Raw genomic sequence first — 24,481 nt, forward strand, 5'->3', positions numbered from 1 at the left:
TGTGTTAAAAAAGTTAGGATTATTTGAAAGTATACTTTTTATGGTATAAAAATATTTTGTAAGTAAAAAATGTCTTATATGTCTTTGGATAGTTCCTGTTTTAATACCTTTTGTGCTGAAAATTTTGCTGAGTAAGTGGAAACATACACTACAGAGATACTCTGCTATTTAAAAAAAAAAAAAAGAGAAGTCTTTGTGCTATTTTGTTCTTTTTGAAATACATTTCTTTCTTTGCACCGTATTAATCCTTGTGAGAATATACTTATATGAGATTTCAGAGAGTTAATGTTAGAGCCTGTTCTTTCCTTACACTGCCCTACCCATCCATCCTCAAAAGAATATTCACTAATGTTTCCTTCTCTTTGTTTTACTTTCCCCATACCCTAATTGAAGTTTCTTTATTTTCTCTACATACTTTTTTTTAAAATTTATGTAGTAGCATTCAGGCATTGGGACAGACTGCTCAGGGAAGTGGCAGAATCACCATACCTGGAAGTATTCAAAAGGCGTGTGGATGGGACACTTGGGGATATAGTTAATTGGTGAACAAAGTGTTAAAGGTTTGATTCAATTATTTTAGAGATCTTTTCCAACCTTAATGATTCTATGATTCTAAGGTTGTTCAATTTTTTCTCTCCTGTTCCTCCCTACATCTCAAATTATGCAGATGTAGAGAATATATCCCTTGTTATCAACAAAAAATTATGTATGTGTTGAAAATAGAAGGGAAAAAGCATTCCTCTATCCCTGAACAATTGTTAAAAACATTGTCCTTTACAGTTTTTTGTCTGCTGACTGCCACTTCTCTGGAACAATTTCAACAACTCACTTCAGAGCAAGACTCCTTGAGAGCTCCGATCTTGTCAGAATTCTGCTTATTGCACTTAGCTGCACCAACCAGATAAATTCAGCATGAAAAACCCAAGCTGAGATAGATGTGAACCTGCCCAGTAAACAGACAAAAAAAAAAAAAACAGGACCCTTCCCACAAATGTAAAGAGTCTCATTCTCCCGGTAAGTGAGCACCTATTACTTGCTGGAGATTTATTTTAAACAAATGTAGGCCAAATTTTGCCCCTTGGTCACAGGTTCATTATACAATTATTTTTGTTTCATGACTCCGGTGGGGACATAGAGGTGGAATAGAGGACAGAATTCGGCCCAGTTAGTAAGTATACCACTAATGAATATTATTTTAAGGTGCAAAATGAAATCTTGTCTGGATAAGATTATTGAGGCCCAGAACTGAAAGTGTTCTTCAGCAATGTATGTTTGGGTGTGGGGGAAGGGATGAAGGAGAGTGGAAAGGGCAAAGGCAGAATTTGGTTTGAGATAGAAGATATATATTATCTCACAATCCCTAGTGAAAGTGAGAGTGTCCCAGTCCATGCTGGTATCCATGCAGCTCATGACAGATCCAAGGGACCAGTTTAGCAGCCTCTTAAGTTAGATGGAGATAAAAGGAGGCCACAGGAGAAACATTCTAGGCTTGGTGTTCTAGGTGAAGTGGATATTTTGATGATACTTACAGAATAACATTTGTTTCAAATGGAAGATGGATTAGTTGATGCCTCAGGTATTTTTTATTTGGTTTCTAAAGCAAACAAAGTTTATGTAATTCTACTATTTGTCTATCAATCCCAGACTGTGTTCTGGGACATGCTTTATTTCAACTAAATCTGACAGACAAGAGATGTCTCAAGACTAAAGACGTTCCTAACACATGGTTGTTATGTGTTAGGGTTTGTTATGTTTGTTATGTGTGGTTTTTTGTGGGGGTTTTGTTGTGTTTGTTTGGGGTTTAGGATTTTTTTGTTTGTTGCTGATTTTTGTTTATTTTGAATGAGAGATCATGAAAAGAAGAAAGAGTTTGAGGTTAAAATTTCATGCAAGAGACACAGAAGAGTTTGGTTAATAGTTGAATTCAGAAAGGGAGGGCTAAAGCAGGGAACATTATCAGTATTAGATGATGTTTCCATGTTATTTCTGAGGTAGGTGTCTGATGTGTTCATAACCTGAAATCTGAAGCACCTCCAACTCCAAAATTTCCCCTTAACTTTTGATTTGACCCTCCCATTTCATACTTCTAGCTGCAGTTCTTGTCCAAAAATTGAAGATAAAGGTATAAAGGTTTCATATTGTGCTGCATAGGATTTGACAAAGAAACAATGCACAAATTATTTATAAATCTCAATGTAGCAGTATAGCTTTTTTCTTACTTTTTTCCTACTGCACATCTAGTGACTTTTACTATTCTGACCTTGTGCTTGGCTCAGTAGGGCATTGCACTATAGGGGGAAAAAAAAAATCTCTTTTTTCTTTCTTTTATTTTCCCCTCTCTGGTCCTTCCCTTTTGCAAACCCATGTGTCAATGATAGGCAGCTGCTTCCAGGATGTAGTAGCAGATAGGCTTGGAGACATGGCCAGTATATCAGCATAGAGAAAACAGCTTGCTGCAATGGGTTTTTCTTTGTAGGCTGATGAATTAGGGGAGCTAGGAAGGAGCTGGTGTTTTGGTAAGTCTAAAAACTGTTTGAAAGATGATTAATTTAATCTGTAACAGGCCAGTGTTACTGGGAGGTTAAAAAGATCTGCCCATTTGAGTGTTTTTGTCAATACCTAGATGAGAAAGCAAATTAGGCTGAGCTGGGTAAGCAGGTGACAGTTCCCTTCCCACCTGGCTGCCTGGCCCAGCACTGCTACTGGAGCTGGTGTCAGTCACAGCCCTCTGACTGGACAGCAGCTGAAGCCTGCAAGGCAATTCCTGCCTGCTGTTTTGGTCAGGTGTGGTACATTCTAAAAAGTGGGTCAGTGCTTGTGTGCAGCCCAGCTCTGCATTAGAAATTAGTACTTTGTAAGGAGGCTTTGAATCTATTACAGGTGCATGCATGCAAGTATTGCTATGCAACAAAAATAAAGTTTTGCTATAGGAGTTTTTATAGTTTTAAGTATATGCCATTTGCTGATAAAATGTCTAAGGTTCTTGTAAATATGTTGAATTGCTAGAACCCCTTCATTTAAAAAAAAATGTGTTTAAAAAGCTGGAGCACAGGGAAGAGGTCCTTTAAAACTTATCTAGATAAGACTTTTGGAAGAAATAGAAGCTGTCTTTTTAAAAAAGTAAATCTGTTGAAGCCCTACCTACATGTTTCCACTTATATCCTAATTTTCTTTGTATTGGCCTGAGTTAACTCTGCCCCCTACAGCATTCATCCTGTTGGTATAGAAAATGGAAAATTCTGTAGATTGCTTTAAATGAGTTCCTCTGAATCTTGATAAGATGGGCAGCGAATTGAAGAAAACTGTAGCCTGAACCATGGTAAGGTAAAATCATATAATGAATGATACGCATGACTTGCATCTATTGCTAATTATATAAGTGTGATGTTTGTAATTTCAGTCATCCTTGCTGCTGTAGTCATCTGGGCATGGAAGCAAAGGGCCTTGACAGGAGCAGGTGTTTGGATAATTCTGAAAATTGCGTGGAAGAGAAAGACAGCAGTTTAATCCAGCTCATACAGCCAATTGGAATTGCTTATCTACTACAGAACTGATTGAATTTTAATGAGTTGAATTATCTTTGAATTAAGTTGGTTGATATGCTTGTGGTTGTTTGAACAAAACTGGGGGGGGGGATTGCATAGATCTAACCTGGAAATAAACTGGAATGCGAAATCTGGAAAACAGTTCTTTACTCTTTTCAAATTAGATTAATGACCATGTATTCACTAGGGACTGACATTGTATTCTTAGCTTATTACTTTGCCTGAGTAAAATTTTTATGAAAACACAATAATTTACAGTCATTAGATTATGTTTTCCCACTAGAAATCTTTTCTGCTTGGGGTCAGCAAGCAAGAAAGGCTTAGCAAGCATAGCTTGTTCGCACGATTTTAACAGACTTTTTCCAGGCTTCTTTTTTTGCCTTTTCTCTCTTATTCCTAGTGAGAGTAGGACTGAGATAATAATAATGTTGGCAGTAGTAGTAGTAGAAAGCAGCACACCTACATGTCAAAGAGGGTGTTTGGAAAGAGGAGCAAACTCTCTCTTTATAGCCTAGAGACTAAAAGCAACTTTAGAACTCCATTATCTGGCTGTCCTGGATAGGCAGAAAGACGTTCCTCTGGCAGTTGAGAAGGTCTGCTGGTAGTGCAGCTAGGGAAGGTAGGATAAATTAACCCTACCCAATAGCTAACTAAAAAGCCTTAATGCAGTACATATGGGGGAATAAGACAATGCCTTGTACTCAAGTACAGTGGCACATTGATTCTGTTACAGTATTAAGGGATGGGGGGCAAAGCAGGTGGCAACTTCAAAGCGACATTAACAACTTCTTTATGAATATTTGCAAGGAGCAAAACTAAGAAAGATCAGAAGGATGAAGAAAAGGTTGAAGTGCTTCATGTACTGCTAGAGAAACAATGTGAAAATTCTTACCCAAAAGCAGCATAAAGCAGGCTCTCCTGATTTATTGCACATGCAGTTTTCTAAGAACGCTGTATATACATGTATGTATACGTACACCTGTTGGGATATTATATATTTGAAGAAACAAAGAGGATCTTTTGTTTTCCCTTCTTTTCCTTTCTTCTGACTGAATGTATGCATTTATTCCAGTCCTTTGGGAATAGGTGCATGTATGAGCATACAGAATTCCTAAATGGGCATCTGCAGCTCAAGTTCAGTTCAGCAGATCTCTAATCAAGTTATTCTGCGTGAGCTTAAAACTGCTGCAGCTGAGATGTGCCATACATTAAATCTCAGTGCCTTCCAGTGTGTCCTGCATGCAGCAGGATCACATAGGTCTCTTTCTTGATCCAGGTGTTTTGAGGCTGTATTGACAATCCTGGAAATACCTACATTTCCTAACTGAAGAAACTAGAAAGTTAATAGAAAGAAAACTACAAGTCCTTTATACTGGTGAGTGAAAAGTATATAATATTGATGGTTCTGGTTGTTAGCATTTTGTTACATTCATTTTTGTAGTATTATTTAGGTAAGGATTTTGAAATTGTGTTTCTAGTTTTAGAGGAAGATGCTGTAATTTATGTTCCTATCAAACCTCTGCTACTGTTGAGTTTATTTTTCCAGTATTTCACAAATATACTACTATTATCTATTATAAATAATCCTCAATTATGAGTTGTGATGTGAGTTTTGCCTTATCTTTAGAATCTTGACAGGAAAAAAATTAATTATCTGTCTGGTTTCTGGTTGTTATTTTACAGTAATAAACCTTAAATCTAATCATAAGGATATTTTAAATTTACTTTTTCATCAGATGGAAGTAGCACTCTGTAGATCAAGTGATTAGCAGAGGGCTCCTCTGTAATTTTCGCAGAAATTTGTCTGGTTGAACTTCTTTACCATTCAAAAGCTATTATCAGTTAACTGCATTCGAGTGTAGACCTCTAGTTCAGCATCCCTTTATCAGAATAGCGACATCAGTGTAGTTGTGTAGCAGGGGGAAAAAAAAAATCTGCAGATGCTGATGTATCAGTCATACATACTCAGAGTCACTTATTTCCAAAAGACTGGAATATATGCAAACACTTGCCCCATGACAAATATTGACCAGGAAACTGAAATGTTGTTCTGAGCTCCAGTAAATATTTCTTGATACGCAGTGTGAGAAAGTTTTCTTGTCTATACCTAATATAGCTTTACAGAGTGTGTGGGCAGTTAGCGAGGTGGCTTTTCATAGTGTGAAAAAGGAAAGTCCTTTTTTCTGCTGAAACACGTTTGAGCTAAATAGCAACACACATCAACTTCTACTAAAAGAGGTGGCAGCGGACTATAGAAACCACCCTAGAAGGTCTTTTTATTTTATGAGAGAAATCCTAGATGCCAGGGATCTACGAATGTGGGCATCCCAGCGACCCTGTCCATCGGGACCACAGAAGAGGTTCGATTCCTGAGGTCTGGTGCCGGCTGAGCCGCTGCGGCGGCGGGGGCTTCCAAGCGGGACTCGGACCCGGACCGGAGCCGAGCCAGGGCTTTCTCCTTCTGGTCAGGCGAAGTGCGCTCCTGGCTGCCCCGGCGAAAGGGCCGGCAGCTCGGTCTGGTTACGCCCGAGAGAACCGTGAGCCCCTGCCCAGGGAGGGAGGGGACGCGGTGACGGCGAGGTGCTGCGGGAGAGGCCCGGCGGTGGCCCCGGCGGCCGCAGCCCCGCATCCCCCGCTGGCCGCGGCGGGGCCGGGCGGCGTGAGGGGCACAGCCCACCCCGGGATGGGCTGGGCAGGGCAGCGGGCGGCGGCCCCGGGAGCTCCGCCGTGGGGAGATCGGACAAAGGCTTCCAGGAGAGGGAGTGGCAAGCGGCCGCCCAGCCCTCGGCGGGCTGCGGGCGGGTCGGTGCCGCCGGGACGAGGGGAGAGCAGACGAGACAACTTCCCCAGGGGTACGGGGGGCCCCAGGAGGGCGGCGGCAGCTCCTGTCAAAAGGAAGGGGCTCTCCCGTGCCGCTGGCTGCTCCCCCGAAGGTGGCTGCGGGGAGGGGAGGCGGGGGAGGAGCCGGGCTCATCCCCAGGCGGGCGGCGGCCCCTCCACTGCGCCAACCTGCAGGCGGGCTGGAGGCGGCAGCCCCGCCCGGCCTCGGCTGCCGGGGCCGCGCCGCCCCTCGCCTCCGTCCCGGGCAGAGCCGCAGGCTGCCGCTTCCCGCTGCGTCGGTCCTGGACTGCAGCTTCCTGGCGGCCAGGGCAACAAGCAGCGGCATCTTGGAGCGTCTTCTTTCCCGAGTGCCCCTTCATCTCTCCCCAGCCCGCTCCTCTCTCGTACCTGCAGCCTTCCTTTCTTTCTCCCTCCACTCCTACCTTATCTCTGCTTGTCTCCCCCTTCTCTTACCATTTTCTGGTTTTAAGGGTTTTTTTGATTTCCTTCTCTTTCTTCTTCTCCCATTCTGTCCCTTTTTGGACCATCTTCGTTTAGTACCTCTTAATTTCTTGATTTCTTCTGATTTTTTCCCCTTGGACTTTGCCTTGTCATGTCAAGATGGAAGTCAGGCATGACTGGCTCTCCTCATCCCCCCATGAGGGCTTCGAGCAGATGAGGCTGAAGAGCAGACCCAGGGAGCCTTCCCCAAGCCTCACCAGAGTAGGTGCGAACTTCTACAGCACTGTCAAGCAGCAGGACTACAGTGCCAGTGTCTGGCTGAGGAGGAAAGACAAACTGGAGCACGTAAGCCAGCTTCTTTATCCCCCCACTTTTTAAGATTTTTTTATTATTATTTTTATTTCTGGACCTCTGTCTATGTACTCTGTTAGGCTATCTGTCAGCTGGGACTCCAGAAGAAAAGTGTTGCTCCAGTAGTTGGGCATGGCATTTCCCAAATGATAGAGAAAGGAGCTATTTAGAGGTCCCATAGTGGTCAGATCTGGGATAAATGGGATGTCAGTACTGTTCCAAGCTACTTACAAGTATCCTTCTAACTGGAAATATTTTTTAACATTCTTGGATGATTCCTTCTTCTACTCCAGCAAATTCAGCACTGATGTGGGAGGAAAAAGATTGGGATGGTGCAGATGGAGGTTAGAACATTTATCTCACGGTGATTATAATGCAGTTCTAGAATAGCTAAAAGAACTGGTGGTTGGGTTTTTGTTTGTTTGTTTTGTTTTTAATTTTAGATGTGATTTTCATCCTCCCCCTCCCCCATCTTTTCCTTCTCCATGCATGGGACTTTGAACATGCTCTACCTATGTGGGGTAGAGATTTCCTTCAAGACTTTTCTTGCTGCAGCAGTAGTACATGACTTAACTGTGTTTGAGGCCACAATAAGACTGATATTGTGGATAGCTCTAGTGAATATTTTATGAGAATTTAAGGTGCTTCAAAGTGTTCCTGTCTCAGATGATGTTTGAAAGCATTCTTCATGTTACTTGTAACAGCAAGGAAATGGATTGAGATGACCTGCATGCTATGTAAGTTTCCTGAATAGCTTATTAGGTGAAACCCATTGTTAGAGTGTACAGTACAATCAAGACAGGGAAGTAGCTGCATTTACAGGGATGCAAAAGAATGTGGATGGGCTTGCATAATGCAACAGTCTGCTGTTCTTTACATTAGTGAGTAATTTGCAATCACAGTCACATTGACTTCAAGAGGTACAGGAAAATATTTCTTCTGGTACAGCCACCTCAAGTCTCTTTGAATAGAAATGGTCTGATAAGAAGGATAAATTGTCTTTATTACATGAAAATCCTAGATGGCATAGTAGAGTCCTTTGTAGAGGAAACCTGAAAGAAGGTCCTTTACCAAGTAGTTCATAGACTGTAACCCTCTCTTCCCCCTAACCTGCAGAGAGTATTTTATCCCTCTTAGTGAAATCTCAAACTTGACTTGTTTATACTTCCGGGGAAATGACAAGAACTGATGGTCTTTTGGAAAGATCACATTTCAAATGTTGAGGAAGGTACTGAATTCTGTCTGCCTTTTAACACAATTTTGTGATTCTTCACACTGACAAGGCTTCAGTAGTAAGCTTGTAGTTGAAGTATTCTCCCATTGTCAATCAAGAATAAAGGTCAGTGCCTTATCTTTGTACAACTAAAACATCGAAAGCACAGAAATCTGAGCTGTGTCTTTTGTAACAGATTTTAACATGTTGATATCTGTGATCAAATGAATAATTATTAATTGCAGGGTGGATTAATCTGTCAACAGTTTGATATCTGGTAGCTGAATGGTCAGATACCTTTATATTAAACCTTACCACAATATTAGCAGGAAGAAAGAAAATAGCCTTTAACTTGCCTGAAGATTGAAAGTGCAAAACCTTTATTTTGTGTGTGGTTTTGTTGCCTTTTTTTTTTTTTTTTTTGGTTGTTGTTGTTCCTGGGGGTTATTATTATTTTTATTAAGTCAGTATTTTGTCACAAGAGTAGTCTTCAATATCCCTGCAGCATTTGTGTGAAAAGCTTTCTCTGTAATCTGTAATGCATGTTCTTCTGGGGGTTTCCCTCTCATTGATCCAGTTATTTTTACTCCCACAGCCTATTTAAACAATGCAAAGTGAAACAAATTGGAGCATTGATATCCCTTGCTTCCAATAAAATATTTATTTAATTTACATTTATTTTGGCTACCCCAAAGTACACTGATATGCTAATGGTAGATACATGAAAATACTTTTTTTATGGTTTAAGGCAACTGCATTACTCATGAGTGTTTAACAGATAGGCTATTGCATGAATATAAATGAAATGTCTATTTAATTATAAATTCTATTTTGCTTATACAGTTTTAGAGCAAGGTTGTTATTTTTTGTATTCAGATGAAATTTTGAGAGTTTTGAGTGTTCTCTTGCAAGAGAAGTTATTTCCTACACTCCACTCTTCCACTCCAGGAGACAAACCAATTACTTTGAGATGCTTCATTTTGAATGGGATACTCATTGGCATACCATCGCTTATGGCCAATAATGAAGATATTCATATCCTCCATCCACCTCACAAAGTTTGCATAACATTTCATTACAGCTCCCTCTGAGATAATCATGTTACTTGAAACTTACAAAGAAAATCAAAATCCAGGGAGTGAGCATTCATGGAGGCACTGAATTTAAAAGTATGTAATCACAGACTTGATGCTGTACAATGACAGGCTAGGCAGAAGAGGGGTATAGAGTATCTAGTGAGTGCAAGTCAAGGTACACATGAACAGATTTTGAAATTTCACATGTACTCTTTCAGTATTGTGGAGGGGATTGAGTTTTGCTTCATTGAAATGATTTCTTAAATTGATTTCTGTTGAAGCAGGGATGAAATTGGGCCAGCACATTTTGTTCATTACTTACAGTAAGACCTTGTAGGCCACTGTAGGTATTTTATACTGACTTTTTGTAGAAGTGAATATCCTAACTTAATCATGTGCAACACTTACTAATCCATATCCAGTTTGATGAGTTAAAAAACATCTTCTGAAGCCAATTTGTATCAAATTATGTAAAAAGATTCTCAAATATAGAAACAGTTTGTTTCCGGATCTCAACACTGTAGCAAAGTTGTGGGGTTTGGTGTTGTGGTTTTTGGTTTGTTTTAGGCTTTTTCTTATACAGATGTCAAGTTGAGGACTGTGATAAAGAGATTCAAGAGTATGGTAAAGAGGTTCAAAATTCAACTGTTTTATCTCTTCTGAAAGCACAGGACGAGTTCAGATGCACAAATATGATCTGGTTTCTGTAAAACTGATCAATATTTAATTATTGGCTGACCATAGAGGAAGTAAAAATCTGTAACATCCTACTGGTGTCTTGCTAATTAATTGTTCTTCAAATGGATCTTAATATAGTGTGGCTCATTGGCTAGCTGATTTTGTAGGGTTTTCTTTTTCCAAGTGGCAGCAACACAGCTTGTACTATAAAAGATTTGAACACAACCCACCTCTGTTCTTTTGAGAACTCAGATGCTGAATTTAAGATTAAATTAATTTGCTGCAACATGTTTGAAGGCCCAGTGAGGAGTTTTTGCTGAAGTGAAGCCTCAGGTACATGCATGCTGTACCCAGTGTGCTGAAGAGCCATACTGTTAATGGAGGAATTTACAAGAGATGTGGGGAACTCCAACTGTAGATGTGGCCTTAGTGATGTTTGCCTGAAATTCCTGCAGAGCTGAAATTGTTCAGATTCCATGTATTTGCTTCAACTAGTTCCTTGTGCCTCTTAGTAAAATTGTTTCCCTGGTATTGGAAGTGTTGGAGAAAACAGATGAGTGAAATATTCTTAAATTCTTCTTTGCATAGTGGGTTTTTTAAAATTTGTTTGTTTCTTTCTCTTTGTCTGGTGCCTTTTTAAATTAATTGTGAATTCATTAAGAGTAAAAGGAGGAGGTAGGGATTGGGAAAAAGTAGCTCATGTGGTAAGCTTTGGCTGATAGGAGTTATTGGGTCTGGTTTAATTTGCAGCAGCTCTCCATCATGTCCCTGCATCCCACAGTAATGACAGTTATTGAATAGCTGCTTTCCTGGTACCTCAGCAAAGAATTATAGAGAACTTAATTTTAGATAATAAAAGGTTCAAACTGAACAGATTTCTTTCTAAGGTACAAGAGAAATGCTTCAAGCATATATTTGTTTTTTACAAATACAAGTATTCATTCTCAAGGATGTAGTGGTAGTCTTTCTCTAATAATGTCTAAATTTAATTATTTGCTTAATTATGGTAAAAGATTTAAAAAATTCTCTTTTAAGAAACTGGTCCAAAACTAACTTCTGGGGAGACCTGACATTAGGACAGTGTTATTTCCTGGCAATCCTCAGTCTGTTATTTTTGAAGAATCACAATTAAGAGAAGTTATTGACAATTATTGCATAATTTTTTGGGTTTTTTAAATTGAGGATCTGATCAGCACCAAGGGCAATGTTGGGATTTTCCGATTCTAAGTGCTCTTGCTGTTATTTGACCAGTTGATGCTGTTGGACAGCACACTGCTATGCCTTTGGCAGCATTGCTGCCCAGGGAGAAAAGTGGCCATGAGGTACAGGGATAGCAGTGTCACTTGGCAGCAGAGGCAGATATCTAATATGCAAGTGTTAGGCTTAAGACAGTTTACAAAAATGCCTGACAAGCGTAGCCAGAATATTTTTCAGAGGTGCACAAGCAAATAATAAATAAAATACAGCTTTAATTCACCTGTCATAATACCTTTATAAAAGTTGAAATTCTAAATCCCATTTTGCCAATTAATTTTTATTATTCAAAAATTAGTAAGTCTGCTAGGCAGCTTTTGCTTTTCTCTTCTTTTTTTTATGATATTGGAAATCCTTAACAAAAGCTTTATTGGACAGTTTCCAAGTGCATTTCTGCTCCTGCATTAAAATTATCACTAATGTTAAATGTCAGAAGACAAATTTGTAATCTCCAGAAGGATGCAGAAGACACTGTGTGCATAGCTATAGTCTTCAATACCTAAACAAAGAAGGTGGACATAGCTTGATATAAAGCACATAGCAGGAGTAGAACCCAGTGAAGCCAAATCAGTTGCTGGACAGTGGCAGTGGCTTCAGTTTAAGGAAGAATAATGCAAGGTTATAAATCAGAATTCAAAAAACATTCCCATATTCCCAAAACAGCCCTAGTCTTGAAGTAAATGCAAACACGTCTTCTTTTGAGTTAAATGAGTTCATAGAATCACAGACTATCCTGATTTGGAAGAGATTCACAGGAATCATCTATGAGTCCCACTCCTGGTCCAGCATAGGACACCCCAAGGATCACACCAAGTACCTGAGAGTGTTGTCCAAACACTTGTAGAACTCTGTCAGGCTGGTGCTGTGACCACTTCCCTGGGGAGCCAGTTCCAGTCCAGCCACCCTCTGGGAGAAGAACCTTTATCTAATATCCAACCTAAACCTTCCCTGACACAACTTCCGGCCATTCCCTCAGGTCCTGTTGCTGGTCACCAGAGAAAAGAGCTTGCTCCTCTGCTTTCTCTCATGAGGAATTTGTAGATGACTGTGGGGTCTCTCCTCAGTCTTCTCCAGGCTGGACAATCAAGCAACGTCAGCCACTTTTTTATGGCTTTCCCTCCAGGCCTTTCACCATGTTTGTTGCCCTCCTTTGGACTCACTTTAGGAGCTTTATTTCTTTCTTATATTGTGGCACCCAGAGCTGCACACAGCACTCGAGGTCAGGCTGCAGCACAATCCCCTGCCTCCCTGACCAGCGATGCTGTGCTTGGTGCAGTTGTCAGATCTTTTGCAATAGGCAAGTATAAATAATTTGTCATCTGCAATAATGTTAGATACCAAAGTGCATGGCTTGTGCCATGTAGGAAGGTACATAGATGGGGACAATTCAGAGGGTTCTACACAGTTAGTTTTCAATATTTGAAGCTTTTTGGTGGTGTGGTTGCAGATTATAATTCCAAATGTCTGTCTGGTCCTGGAGATGGATATCTATATTTAGGTTTTGTCATTAAAACCAAAGGAACAAACTCAATTGAGTTAGAGGGATTTGGGCTTTTTCTCAACAGGAGACTGGTATGTGGATTGCCTGCCTGGAGCAGTGGTACTTAGCATGAGTTGTGACTCTTGCTGAAGTAGTAGCATGCAGTTTACTTCACTGCTGACAGACTGTGTGTGGAGGGGAATTTTTATGTTCAAATGCTGATTTCCTTGCAGGTGTCTTTCTCCAGTAATGTTTTGTAGACAAACATAATTAGAGAAAATAAATGTTCAGAAAAGTGGAAAAAGGGGACCAAAATAATTGAGCAGTGTTGGGAGATACTGAATAACATTTTAGAGAGAAAAAATATAAAATGTTTTCTTTTGAAAAGGAAGGGGAATTTCAAATGTTATGTAATTTGTTACTGTAGTTACCACACAAAAAAGTAATTTTGTATTGCAAAGCAGTGAAAATATGATACTTAATAGTTTTTTTTTCTCTTTTTAGTCACAGTGGGTTAACCTTGGTTTTCTGCCAGCTGCCCACCAAGCCACTCTCTCCCCCTCCTCAACAGGACAGGAGGAGAACATGAGATAAAAAATCTTGTAGCTTGAGATAAAGATGAAGAGATGACCAATTACTGTTGCAGGCAAAACACCCAACTTAGGGAAAATTAATTTCATCTCTTTCAATTCAAGATAGGATAGGATAGGATAGTGAGAAACAAGGATAAGACTAAAATCGCCTTCTCTCCTCCCCATATTTTTCCAGGCTCAGCTTCAGTCCTTTGTTCCTGAATCTTCAACCTCTTTCCCCTCAATCCCCTAAGTGGCACAGAGTATTGGGAAATGGGGGCTGTAGTCAGTTCATAACACTTTGTCACTCCTTCTTCTTCACAGTTCCCTGATGTGGTGGGGGATCCCTGCCATGGGATATAGTCCCTCTCAAATTATTCCAGTGTGGGTCCTCCACACAAGCTGTAGCTCTTCAAAAACTACCAGTGTGGGTCCTCTCTATGGGGTGCACTCCAGGAATTAACTGCCCCAGCATGGGCCCTCCCATGGGCTGCACTACACTTCCTGCTCCTTTGTGGGTTCTCCACTGGCTACAGCTTCCTTCAGAGCACATCCACCTGCTCTGGCAGGGGCTGCAGTGCGTAGCTGCTCTACCTGCTCTGGTGTGGCTCTCCATGGACTGCAGGGGGACAGCCTGCTCTCTTTGTGGGCAGCAGCAGAATCTCTGCTGCAGCACCTGGTGTGCCTCCTTGCTGTTCTCCTTCACTGACCTTGGTATCTGCAGAACTGTTTCTCTCACATTTTTCTTGCTCCTCTCCCATAGCTCCTAGACAGCAGGTTTTTTTTTTTTTTTTTTAACTCATATGTGTTGTCAACAGAGGCACCAGCCTGTCCTATTGATGGGTCCAGCTTTGGCAAAGAGCAGGTTTGTCATGGAGCCAGCTGGAACTGGCAGTGGCCTGCATGGGGCAGCCAGTGGTCTCACAGAGGCCACCTCTGCAGTGTCTCCTCGCCCCCCAAAACCTAGCCATGTAAACCAAATACACTAATCCTAGGAGCAGCTCTTCTTTTTCTGGTGTATGAGAAAACCATTCAACATTGCATTAATTTAACGCATTAGTTCTGATGATTTCAACATCAGTCACTTTCAAAGTCCAAATCTCTAAAGCTAAATTTAAAATATTTGAGAGGCTCATTGGCTGTAACAAGCTTAATTTATAGTGTCTGACTATGTTGTTGCACAGGAATACACAATAAAGTTTCAAAGTTGCTCTTAAAATTAATTTCTATATGCATAAGGAAATTAATTTATATTTCAGTTCAGCCCATTCAAGACTTCTTAGAAATGAAGATTTCTGGTTTCTGAAAAAAACCCCATATATCTTAGTCTACAGTTCTTCCAGATGTTAACTTCAGTGTATGTATAGGAAAGGTGCTTTCCCCTACTTTGCTTGTCCTAATGCTACCAGAATTAAGGAAAATCCAAATTAGTTTTTTGCTACTGTCATTGTTTATTTTAACAGCATTTACCATCCTTGTTTAAGCATTTTGAAAAAGGAGCTGCAGAAACTTGCAGCTTAATCTCCTTGTCTGTTACACAACTAAATACTCTGCAGTCTTCAGTGATTTGGTCTTGTAGCTGACCATTGACTGTAACACACCTAAGGGTAGTGGCAGTATTTATAACACTGGGCAAATTATGCTTCATGAATATCTCCTCACAGATGCTATCAGTTCACCGTCTGTAGACGATGCCAAAGAAGCTACGTGCTATGACTGGTTGTGTGTTTAGCTTAGACTTTCTTCCATTCCATAAGCAGGAATGCTAAAATACTGAAGGTAAGATAACTTTACCAGACTATCAAAAGGATGGAAACAACTGGCCAGCTCATGCCAGTGATTAATAAACCTTGCTTTATTGCTGTTCGCAATGGGAAATAATGTACTCTTCATTGTTCCTGAACAAGTCCTGCATTGGCAGTAGACTCTCTAGATCTATCTCCCCTGATGGAATGTTTTCTTGAGGCACAAGAAGTGGGTTTCTAACAGCCCACCTCTTGCTTTGCTTTTTTTGTAACATTATTTCAGGTCTGATTTCCATGCCTTTTTATAGTTTTATTACTGAGAGGAAAAAAATAGGCACCCTGCTAATGTCATACAAGGTCCATATATCTATATACACCAAATAGCTCCTCTATTGTATTTCAGAGTCTGAAAAGAGGTTTCTTAAAATGAAATTTGGATGCAATTTTTAAAGATTTTGCACTCCTAGGTGACAGCTGGTAGAGTGAAAAAGTGTAACATTCATTTTCCCATGCAGTGACAGTCCTCTAATATCTGTAAGATTGTGTAGTCTGAGTGGACAATCAAGTTGTTTTCAACTTGCCCCTCACAGTTTCTGGGAACAAAAGTAGATTGCCTGAGGATCTATCTCTGCTAGACAATAAGTGTCTTCTGGGATCCATGTTCCCTGGGCAGCCAAATCCAGCACTTGTGCTGCTGCTTGCTTGAGATCTCCCTGCCCATGTGGCAGAAATGAGCTGGGTGTGTACCTAGGTGCTCCCTTGCCTGGTGGGGATGCAGCTATCCATTCATTGAGAAATGAGGTGCTCACAGATTCCCTGGTCATTTATGTTTCAAGGGAAGGCAGTTAACCCACTGTCACCTCAAGTGACAAATGCTGGGCTTCTTGCGGTTGCTTGTGGGCAGAGTGGCCACTCAGCTAAAAAATGTGTGGAGGGAGTTGGGAGAAGCTCAGAAATTCAGGAGGGAGAAGAGAGGAAATGAGTGATACATTGGTGCCTCTTAAGTGAACTGATTTAATCAGAAAATATTTTTTATTAGATTAGAAAATTATTCCTAGGGTTTGCTGGAGTGCTTATCCATCAAAAGTTAGTTTAATTTTTTTTTTCTTAATAGGATTTTCTCCTCAGAATTCTTTAACTTTTATAAAGGCTTTCCAAATATAATATAGGATTTGAATATTTTTATAGGGATTTGTCTTCTTTTGTTTTGATCAATGCACTGTGAATTTGACTGTGTAGATAGTATCTAGCCCTGGACAAAGAAATATCAGAGTGGTATTTTTAGTAATTCTACTTTGGCTTGCTCTCTGAAGATGAAAAAAATTTCCCAACTTTTCCCCACTTTTGCACAACAGGTAAAATCCACTATGTGCAGTATTTGTAGGTGAATAAAGTGCATTTTGTTAATTTCTCATCTTAAAACCAAGATTTTGAGAGAGCTTAGTAAGTTTCATTTTTGGCTGCATGATGTCAACATAATCAGCAGCTTATTTTGTAACTGATAAAGTTGTTGCAGCTCATAAATACCAGTCATTCTATTTTTATTTTTGTTGCTATTCATGTATGTTTATTTACAGTTGTAATTAAATGTTTAATGGAATAATAAAGCTTATGTATTTGAGAATTGCTGCTAATAAAACAAATAGTGATTTAGATAATTCCTGGCATTCTGATACATTAAATAGGCTGGATTTTCCCAAGGCATTTTTAACTGTTTGGGGCAGAACCAAATGTGGAGCAGTGACAAGATAGTGATACTGACCAACTTAAAGATCATGATCCTGTTGTTACTGCAGGACAGGCATATGTACTTGGGGTTGTACTCTAACTTAGTTTTCTAAAAGCCAGTTTATGCTGTAAAAAGCCTGCCATAATGAGCAGATTTGTATTTGTTTTGAAAGACAGGAATGTGTAAAAGTTAATAAGGTCTTCAGCAGTTCCAGACACAATAAACATGCCTTACTCTGCTTTTCATGTTACAGAAATTCTGCTGCTGTCCATTAACTTTCATGACTGATCTTTTCTAGGCAGGGTTTTATTTTGTTAAGGGAATATGCTTTATGGGCTGAACAAACTTCAGGCGTTACCTCAGCTGAGGCTATTTGCTTCTGAGAATGGTGTTTAAGGTGACACTATTTCCTAAATGCAGCTTGTGCACTTCTGTTTGATCTTCTTCCAAAACCATGATCCATTGACTTCATTACTATGGATTCAAGTTGTATATGAGCTCCTTGAGAGAAGACTGTAAAGACTACATCAGCTCAGCTGTCATGGATTTGGAGCTAAAAACCAAGCTCAGTATCTCATGCTAAGCAGCTGGAGGAAAAATATGTCTTGGAATCTTCACTTTTTCTTGAGATTTAAGTCTCAGGATCATCAGGCTGATTGCTGTATAAATTATTTGAGAACACTTTGCAGTTAGCACAGGGCCATCAGAAGAACAGAAGTTATCCTAATAGAACAGAAAGGATGTAAAAAACTGGAATATCTATGGGAATATGAAAAAAATACCCCGTGCTGCCCATTTGCTATTGCCTTTGGAACAAAGTGTTTCAAAGGTTTCAAGCCAATGGATTGGCAGGCAGCACACTGTTTTCTTTCTTGCCCTGAATCAGTACATTCCATAACTTCTTCCTGCTTATTAAAGAATTGTCTTAGGCCTGCAGCTGTGTGTTTAGTCCTATATGCTCTAATACTGAAGGCAGCTTTCTACTTACTTTGTGATCTTGAATGCCTTGTGGAAAAGTAGTTTCCCCGAGTTTTCAACAGGATACGTGGTGCTAAATTCAGGTAGGATAGTGATACTCTTTGTATCATTTAGACATGGCTTCAGTCATGGTTTGAAGTGTTTGCTAAACTGTACAAATTCTCTATGTATCTTTTCTTGGAAAACCAGTGAGATAGTGTGACATCTGACTTTTGCTATTGTCTAGGTAGAGTTGCTCTGAGTCATGCATGCAATCCTGTACATAAGTGCTGCTTAGAACAATATTGGATAAAGTATATTCAATTCTGCTTCTCTGTTGGAACTGTGCTTTTTAGATCCTTGAAAAGATGTATCTTTTGAGTAACTCCTGTTACATCAATAAAGACTACATACTTCCCCTGGTTAGTGCAATGGATGAGATGGTTGTAAGAAATGATGACTTGGAAATGAATTACTTAAAACATGGAGACAAAAAGATCATTGATAAATGAAAGCCAAACAATTTTGAAATTATTTGCAATTTTAAACTATTTTTTGAGTGACTTATTTGTAGAATGTGAACCAAATCTTTGATGCTGAAGACTGATTGGTGCTTATTTGGAATGTTGCGAGCATCAAAATACATCAATACACCAAATGCTGTTTTCAGGCTTTTACAGTGTAAACAATTTATTGTTTGAATAACAATTCCTTTGTGTCTAGCATGAAACAAAACCCTTAAGTGTTTTGGAAAACGTTACCCTTTTGAACAATGCAATTTCCTTTGCCAGCGTGAGCTGTTGTCCCTGCAGACTTTTCTTTCAATTCCCCATTGGGCTTGTGGTGGGCAGCTAACCCCTTCTGTGTTACTTTATCCCATTTTCTGCAATATTGTTCTCTTTAAGCCTTTTTGTCATGGCTTAGCAGCATCAAACTCCTGCTGCAGAAAGCTGGAATGTGCCACACTGTATTCTCTGGCTCTGTCTATATGATCTTAATGCACATCAGCCTAAATCAGTTTGTTTCTGCTACCATATGACAGCTGAGACCTTAGTCTGCTGGAAATTTCAATTTTTAAAAATACTTTTTTTTCCAGTTTGTTCACTTTCTTCCTCTAGTGTGTGTCTGTGCTAGGGCTCTTGCAGGCGTTCTGTTTGTATTTGCTCCTATCCATTTTTTACAAGACACTGTGTTGCACAACTGTTTCCCTTTTTACTTCTCCAAGGTTGGGTTTACCTACCCAAGGCCCTTGGTTTTTAATTTTTTTCCTATTTATATAATCTCATAAATTCTTTCATGATGCTTATTTTTAAATAATGTTTTCTTTATTCCCTTGTCCCCGTGCTCTTGCTCTGTCATCTCAAACTCCTCTAACAAATCCACAGCCTTGTTTTGATATTGCATGCCATGTTCTGCAATGCACCTTGTGTGAAACACCCAGGGAAAATATGGTGAGCAAAATATATGTAGGATTTGCAAGAATGTGCTTCTCTTACAATGTTTATACATAATTTTTGTTCTGGCAGGGCAACACTTTCTGAAGTTCATAAGTGATTTAAACTCATAAATCCCAAATATGCACTTCTGAAAACCCTGAAGTTGCAAGGAAGATGGAAGTTTGAGTGAGTGTGAGTTGGCTGACAGCCTTGCAAGTGTGGTCTATGGATCCTGTAATATAAAGGGCAATGATTACATGAAGAGTAATAAAACTTTTCACCACCAGTGTGACTTCATTGTGTCAGCCAACAGCATGTTCTTTCAGAATGTCTTTTAAGTAAATAAGGGTTCTGAATTTTTTTTTACATGCAGAGAAATACAAGCAATTGTACCATTGTGTCTTGAAAGGGATGAAAAAGCTGTTTCTTTTTCTTATGGAATCTGTTTTTCAAGTGATTGCACATTTATTTCTGTTTTTCAGGAATAGAAAACTGAGAGTGCATCTTTTCAAGTTAGTTTGTGCAGGTAGTAAATTTTTCTCTGGTCAAGTGAGCAATTTGTAGCAGATGTAGAAATACCTGTTTATTATGGAAGTACCACTGTATAGTAATACCTTCTGATTTACAGGCCACAGTACCTAAGACACACATGAAGTACTTGAAATTTTTGTATGTTTTAGCTCTCAGGTTATGACTGTATGTTGTATTTTTGTTGTTTTGGGCTTTTAAAATATATTGCTTAAATAAGGGGGGGGGGGGGGGGGGGGGGGGGGGGGGTGAGTGGTGTGGGTTTTTTGAAAGGCTGTAAGATCCCTTCCTGTTTGGACTAAATCTGGTTGTTCTATTTAAGCTGATGCTTTCTATGATTTCTTTTTTTGCTAAAAGTCTCTCCCTAACAGCTGTTTGCATTTTGGGTTTTTTTAAATGTGTGTTTCTCCAGTATTTGCAAGATTAAAAATATTTTATAAGAACCTTTGGGAATACTTGTTGCTTTGTTTATTTACTTAATGATTCTGTGTGGCATCAAATGTTCTCAGTTTATTTCTGGGCATTATTAATTTTTGATAACATATCTGGCTAATTTATTCATGCTCATAATGTGGAATTCCTGACTTGAGTAGAACAGCTTGATGAGGAGTCAGTTACTGATGGTTGTTCAATTGTTACCACCATGAAGGAAACACTTTCCCAAAACACCATTCTAGATAATAATTGCATGTCTAATTTGAGATATGATGATGGCAATGTAGTCTGAAAACAGCAAAACTACTGGCAGTGGCCTCTCTTCTGTGAGTTACTTTGGTTTTACAATAGCTTGTTCTAGATCTACTTAATTAAATTTAATTTCTATATATGTGCATACTTTTAATTATTGAGTATGATATTGTAACAGTTAGCTTTTTTTAGTTGTATTTATTGCACATTTACTATTCATTGTGTTGCTTTCTTCTTTAAAAAAAAAAAAAAAAACAAAAAAACCAAAAAACCAAAAACCGAAATTGATGGCTTGGCAGCAGAAGAAAGGTTCTCTTGTTGTATTGTCCTGGCTGCTCTGCTGTGAAGGGAGAGATGAGTGATTTTTGGAAACAACTGAGCCATGAGGCTCAGAGAAGCTTTTAAGGTGGAGGTGGGGCAAGCAGAGAGGGAGAGGAACAATGAAGCTTGAATAAAAAAAGGGAAACCACAGGCTGGAAGATTGCTGAAAGGAGCAGAGAACTTGCTTGTAGGAGTACACAGAAAGATGGAAGCTCTTTTAGGGTTCTGGAGTAGAAAACATGATTGTTCAACTCAGCCTTTGGAAGTTTTGACTTGGATAGCCAAGTCAGAGGAAAAGACCAGCTGTGCAAGATGAAAGGGCCAAAATGTGGGTTTTTTCAGATTTTTCCATGCAGTAGATTTTAGTTCTGGATTCCGTTTTAGGTTAGTACACTTGGGGAAGCAATTACAAATAGAGTTGTGTAGGTTTGTTTTTTGTTTTTTTCTTCCTGCTGTTTGGTTTTGTCTGTTCTTTTGCTATCCTCACAGTGGCAGACTCACTGATTTCTCCTGAAGACTCTGTCTGAAACTCCACCATTAATCTCCACATACAAACTGGCCAAATATTGCAACAAGACAAGAAGAGTAAAAGCGATTTTTGTGATTGACTCCTTGGAATAGTGGGTTCCAAAAACATACATGGATGTTGATGTAGAGATTGATTTTCTTTTTTCAATGTATTGGTATAATGGACACTAGTATTTTCCTGAGACATGTGGATTCATTGGTTCATTGAACTAACTTCTGTTGCATACTTTTAAGTGAAGGATGTGGAAGCTACAGAAACCACCAAAAAGTGGTTAGGTATTTGGAGTTAATAGAGGTCACTCTTATTTTCTACAAGCTGGAGATATTCTAATTGTGAGTTAATTTTATCAAAGTCATAATGCATCTGACAAGTTCTTTAGGATTTTCTGTTGGTTTAAATTATTTATTTGCAGTTTGCTGTGTATGACTGGACACAAATAATGCTGTCTTCACCTTGCTCTCTATTTTTTTTTTTTATTTTCTGTTTGCAGAGAAGGCACATGAGTAATTTCTAGATGGCCATAGGAATGCTTTAGACATAAGTCTTTGCAAATATACATTTGTACAAACATTTCTGAGGTGAGGTCTTTTTTCAACCCCAAAAAACCTTATTCCAAAGTTTGTATGTACATATGTCACCGAAAACAGGTAAAACATAATGGTCTCACCTGATTTATTTAAATGTTCTTATTCTGATATACAGGGTTTTTGGTTTCTTACTGTGGTCTTTATGTCAGGTAAGTTGTCATTTATTTATGTAAAGATTCAATCAGTTTTTATACCACTTTGCAAAGAAAAACTACATTAAAAGTAAAATTCCTTCCTGAGGACTCTAAAGCAAAGATTACAGAAATTAAATAATATTTTTTCTTTGTTATTGCCTACCATATAGTCTGTAAGGTTGTTGGTCTACTTGAAACACGTAGGGAGAACAATACAGTCACTTCAGTCATGATTTTTTTCATGTCAATAACCCATTACATGCTATGACTAGTCTCCATTTGTCATTTCAGTGACAACACTTTCTGAGCGTTGAAATGCCTTCCTTCCTATGGTGTTTCATGAGCACTTTCACTTGATAAGGGAAACAGTAGTTGATGCTGATATTTCAGATAATCAGAAAGCTTTTATTTTCTTCCTTCCTCTCCTATATGTTGTGGGAAGAAGGATATAAAGAGTACAGATAAGAACATCAGGTCTGATGGGGAAATGTGTTTTATGACCTAGACTTGCCTCCAAACACAGTATCAATGCCACATATGTCAATAGCAAGAGTTTCAATTCTTACATTGCTTTCACGAAGTTTGCATTTGCAACAAAATTGTTGGTTGCAGATAAAAGGCATTGGATTGTTGCAAGTTTGAAATAATACCAGTTCTTTCATTTTCTCTCAATCCTGAATTCCTGACTGTGTATGCATCCTAATGGACTAATTTCAGAGGGAGGGGAAGTCCAACCTGTTTGCAAAAAGTTCTTCGACACTCTTAGGAAGCTGTGTTTTCCCCTATGTAATAAGGTTTGAGGGAATAAAGGTGTGCATTTTAAACTGGCCTTTTCCTTTTGTCTTGTCTTTTGGGATCTTAAACATAGGACTAGTTTATTTTCTTTCATACTCCAGAGGCAGACTATCTTATTCTTGCAGACCTCAAGAGAAGTTATATACCACTTAGAAAACTTGTTCCTGAGATTTTTTTAAAGTTTTTGTTATCTGATTTAATTTGGTGTGACTTTTAGTGTCTATGGTGTTGTTACACCACTGCAACCTTTTTATACTCGTTGGATTGTATGGGAGACTGCCATAAGCCTTGCCAGTGTCCAGCAATGCAATATGATTGCTTTCCTTTTGTCCATGGAGTTCAGAGTCATATCACACAGAGGGCATTCAGGTTAGTTGAATACAATTTGCTCTTGGTAAATCTAGGTGACGTCCACATAATCTTCCTCACTTGTTGCCTTCTCTCTTCAAGTATGAAAAGTCTGGCCTCTCAGTCTGACCAATTCAGTCTGGCCAATTCCTGAGCTTGACCTCACTTTGAATGTGGGCAATTTTTTTGCCATTTCCAACTCTAATAAAGAAGTGGGTATAATTTCTCCCCTGCACCTGCTCTTAAGTGCACCTGGCTATTACCTTTCTGAGATTACTCCCAAGGCAAGCTGTCTGCATTTAGGCTGACTTTAACTTTGCTTGAGAGATTTCAGAACATATTTGAGACTAATTCTTTTTGTAGTAGAGAAAAAGAGTATCTAATAGTAGAAGTACTTATTTGGGAATCTGTGGGATCTCAGCACATCACTGTGGATGTGCAGAGACACCAGGGGAGCCCCTGGGGGGCTCGGAAACCCTGGAATGATGCCAAAAGGGTTTGGTGGTTGGATTTCGACCCATCAAAAGGAGAAGAACCTGTGACGGAGGAAATGAGAACTTCTTGGGTGTGAATGATACCTTTATGGAGGGAAATATAAATTTTAGAAAAATAGGTACAGGGGGGGTCATGAAGGCAAGATGGAGGATTCAGGGCGTGGTCCTGTGTTCTTCTTTCTTCTTCATGTCTTCCATTTTGTGTGGTGATGTTGGCACTTGGAGATTGGTTCGTAGTGAAAGTGCACTTGTCTATAAGGATGAATAGTGTTGGGAAATGAAGGTAAATATGTCACACGTAATTTTTACTATAAAAGACACAACCACCCTGTGGGCGGGGGAGAGTGCACTCGACTGTCCTGCTGAGCGGACCTCGGCTGGGCAAAGAGAAAACTTTGTAGATAAGAGATAATAAACAGAACTGAAGACCGAGAATTTGAGAGTCCAGACTCATCCTTCGCAATCGCGGCCGCCCAGAACCACCTTTCCCTGTGTCGGGGCAGAGACACATAACAGCGGACCTCGACAAGAATCAAAATGTTGACCCAGTTTCCTTATATGCCAGAAGTTTCTTCTGTTGCAAAGTTAGCTTTGCTTAGCTTCCTGCATTTTCCAGGAAAATGGCTAGCCTTTGAAAGAGTGATGGAAATGAGCAGAGAAAGTATTACTTAATTTTCACTTCATTATGCTTTTATATTCAGTTTCTGGATTCAGTCTCTTGAAGTTGGCCTAGTGTAAAG

The 24,481-nt window shown here is 39.4% G+C and overlaps 1 protein-coding gene across 1 annotated transcript in view; it reads left to right on the forward strand.

The window, feature by feature from the left end:
* Positions 1-6,986: 6,986 nt before the first annotated feature.
* The window catches only part of PLD5 (phospholipase D family member 5), a 164,371-nt gene continuing 146,876 nt past the window's right edge, over positions 6,987-24,481 (forward strand). The window contains exon 1 of the mRNA XM_041404405.1: positions 6,987-7,172. Within this exon, the coding sequence (XP_041260339.1) occupies positions 6,987-7,172 (186 nt within the window). The remainder of the gene's footprint in view (positions 7,173-24,481) is intronic.

The sequence above is a fragment of the Onychostruthus taczanowskii genome, unplaced genomic scaffold (genome assembly GCF_017590055.1).
Source record: "Onychostruthus taczanowskii isolate IOZ18803 unplaced genomic scaffold, ASM1759005v1 scaffold21, whole genome shotgun sequence".
Taxonomy (NCBI): Eukaryota; Metazoa; Chordata; class Aves; order Passeriformes; family Passeridae; genus Onychostruthus; species Onychostruthus taczanowskii.